We start from the raw sequence: 3,367 nt of genomic DNA, 5'->3' as shown, positions 1-3,367 counted from the left end.
ACACACACACACACAGGTGTATCAGTTCTATCTGTATTGAAGGTGTGTGTCTGTGCAGCCGCAGGGTTTTGCTGCCCTGATTGTGCTTTTCACAGCTTGTTTGTTTCGCTGCCGCTGAATGAAACCTCATCCGATTAGATCTGGTCTCACTGTGCTTCCGAATTAAAGCTCCCTGATGCACGGATGGATGGATTCTGCACGAATGAGTGCCCGTGTTCAGAAGTTTGATTTAAGCCGCCGATGTGGTGTATGACTGAATAAGCCGGTTATGTCAGATAACGGTGTAAATATTCAATGTTTATTTCTTAATTCTGACTCTGATGTGTTCTGATCTCACAAAAGATCAATAGAAATATGATACATTCTTTTTCTTTTCATGAAACCTTTGCTTCTTGTTTCTTTTTTTAAATGAACGTTTATAGAAAGAGAGACCAGACTATCAGAGAGACTCAAATGTGGATTTTATTTGTATTACGAGTAAGAAAATACCAGTAGCAATCACCCAAAATACCCTTGAAATCACCCAGAAGACCCCAAAAACACTCTGAAAATCACTCAAAACACCATAGTAACCACACAGAACACCCCAACAACACCCTATCAACACCCAGAAGACCCCAAAAACATTCTGAAAACCACTCAAAACACCCTAGCAACCACACAGAACACCCCAACAACACCCTGAAGACCCCAAAAACATTCTGAAAACCACTCAAAACACCATAACAACCACACACAACACACCAACAACAACCTAGCAACACTCTGAAGACCTAAAAAATATTCTGAAACCACTCGAAACACCCTAGCAACCAACCAGAACACCCCAACAACACCCTAGCAACATCCAGAGGACCTCAAAAATCACTAAAAACGCCCTAGCAACCATACAGAACATCCCAACAACACCCTAGCAACACCCAGAACACCCCAAAAACATTCTGAACATCACTCGAAACACCCTAGCAACCCCCCAGAAGACCCAAAAACATTCTGAAAAACACTCAAAACACCCTAGTAACCACACAGAACACCCGTACAACACGTGGATTTTATTTGTATTACGAGTAAGAAAATACCAGTAGCAATCACCCAAAATACCCTTGAAATCACCCAGAAGACCCCAAAAACACTCTGAAAATCACTCAAAACACCATAGTAACCACACAGAACACCCCAACAACACCCTGAAGACCCCAAAAACATTCTGAAAACCACTCAAAACACCATAACAACCACACACAACACACCAACAACAACCTAGCAACACTCTGAAGACCTAAAAAATATTCTGAAACCACTCGAAACACCCTAGCAACCAACCAGAACACCCCAACAACACCCTAGCAACATCCAGAGGACCTCAAAAATCACTAAAAACGCCCTAGCAACCATACAGAACATCCCAACAACACCCTAGCAACACCCAGAACACCCCAAAAACATTCTGAACATCACTCGAAACACCCTAGCAACCCCCCAGAAGACCCAAAAACATTCTGAAAAACACTCAAAACACCCTAGTAACCACACAGAACACCCGTACAACACCCTAGCAACCACCCAGAAGACCCCAAAACATTCTGAAAAACACTCAAAACACCTTAGTAACCACACAGAACACCCCTACAATACCCTAGCAACCATGCAGAACACCCTAGCAACCACCCAGAAGACCCCAAAACATTCTGAAAAACACTCGAAACACCCTAGCAACGACACAGAACACCCCAACAACACCCTAGCAACACCCAGAAGACCTTAAAAAATATTCTGAAACCACTCAAAACACCCTAGCAACCACACAGACCACCCCAACAACACCCAGAGGACCTCAAACATATTCTGAAAACCACTAAAAATGCCCTAGCAACCATACAGAACATTCCTACATCACCATAGCAACACCCAGAACACCCCAAAAACATTCTGAACATCACTTGAAACACCCTAGCAACCATCCAGAAGACCCCAAAACATTCTGAAAAACACTCAAAACACCTTAGTAACCACACAGAACACCCCTACAATACCCTAGCAACCATGCAGAACACCCTAGCAACCACCCAGAAGACCCCAAAACATTCTGAAAAACACTCAAAACACCTTAGTAACCACACAGAACACCCCTACAATACCCTAGCAACCATGCAGAACACCCTAGCAACCACCCAGAAGACCCCAAAACATTCTGAAAAACACTCAAAACACCCTAGCAACCACACAGAACACCCCAACAACACTCAGAGGACCTCAAAAATATTCTGAAAACCACTCGAAACACCCAAGCAACCAACCAGAACACCCCAAAACATTCTGAAAATCACTTGAAATACCCTAGCAACCACCAGAACACCCTAGCAACACCCTGGCCTCATTGCAGTGACTTTTGTATGCACAGGCACCACTTTCTTCTGCAACACTGTCTTTTCCGTTCCATTTGCTCTGTGTCAGTGCTCATTTATAAACTGCAGCTAGTATGTCACGCATGCTAACTATGAGCTTTGGTTGACAGGAGTTATAACCAGCTGCCTGAGGTGAAGAAGAAGAGAGAGGAAGAAAAGAGGAAAACAGGAGAGGAGAAAAGAAAACTGGCATCTCGGACCAACAGGCTGCGGGCAGAGCTCTTTAAAAAGGTAGACGTATTGTTTGCAGACGTGTAGGACTGATCTGAGAGCAGCTTAGAGGGCTGATCTCGGATCAGTAATCTTTACAGCACAGGCGGGAGGGATTGAAGTTTTGAGTCGCCGTTACCTGGTTCAGCGAATTAGATTAATTCTCAGCATTAATCCTGAAAGTGAAGCTTTTCCGATACGCCGTCGCAAGGTGTGCGTTTATCTTAAGAAAATTCCCCTAATTCAATCGGACCGGAGGAGGACGCCTTCTCTAAGCCCGTTCCGCCCCTTAAAGGGGTCATATGATGCGATTTCAAGTTTTCCTTTCTCTTTGGAGTGTTACAAGCTGTTCGTGAATAGATAAGATCCCTGAAGTTGCAAAGACTAAAGTCTCAAACCCAAAGAGATATTCTTTATCAAAGTTAAGACTCTGCCACACCCCCCTAAAACGGCTCGTTCTAACACGCCCCCACATATCTAGGTCACTATGTGGGAATATTTGCATAATGCGCCCAAATGTGCACGCAAAGAAAGAAGGCGTGGTTTCAGTAACCGCAGTTAGTGTTGAAGCAGCCATGTCAGGGAGACGCTGTGTGTTTCTAGGCGAAAGCAAAAGCACTTTATTTGGCCTTCCGAAAGTAGATGCATTTAGGAATCTTTAAGATCACTTAAAACAGAACAGCAATGCATTTTATGGACGACCGTTTCATGAACCTAGGAGAGGAGGTAATTCTGACTTTGCTATGACAATC

At 43.8% G+C, this 3,367-nt stretch overlaps 1 protein-coding gene across 1 annotated transcript in view; it reads left to right on the top strand.

The window, feature by feature from the left end:
- The window catches only part of LOC107667915 (uncharacterized), a 28,476-nt gene that overhangs the window by 17,919 nt on the left and 7,190 nt on the right, over nucleotides 1-3,367 (top strand). Inside the window, exon 11 of the mRNA XM_016459657.1 lies at nucleotides 2,516-2,636. Coding sequence (XP_016315143.1) covers nucleotides 2,516-2,636 — 121 coding nt within the window. The remainder of the gene's footprint in view (nucleotides 1-2,515; nucleotides 2,637-3,367) is intronic.

Source organism: Sinocyclocheilus anshuiensis, unplaced genomic scaffold (assembly GCF_001515605.1).
Source record: "Sinocyclocheilus anshuiensis isolate Anshui unplaced genomic scaffold, SAMN03320099.WGS_v1.1 scaffold493, whole genome shotgun sequence".
Taxonomy (NCBI): Eukaryota; Metazoa; Chordata; class Actinopteri; order Cypriniformes; family Cyprinidae; genus Sinocyclocheilus; species Sinocyclocheilus anshuiensis.
The sequence above is the reverse complement of the archived record's forward strand: the minus strand, read 5'-3'. Positions and strand labels throughout refer to the sequence as shown.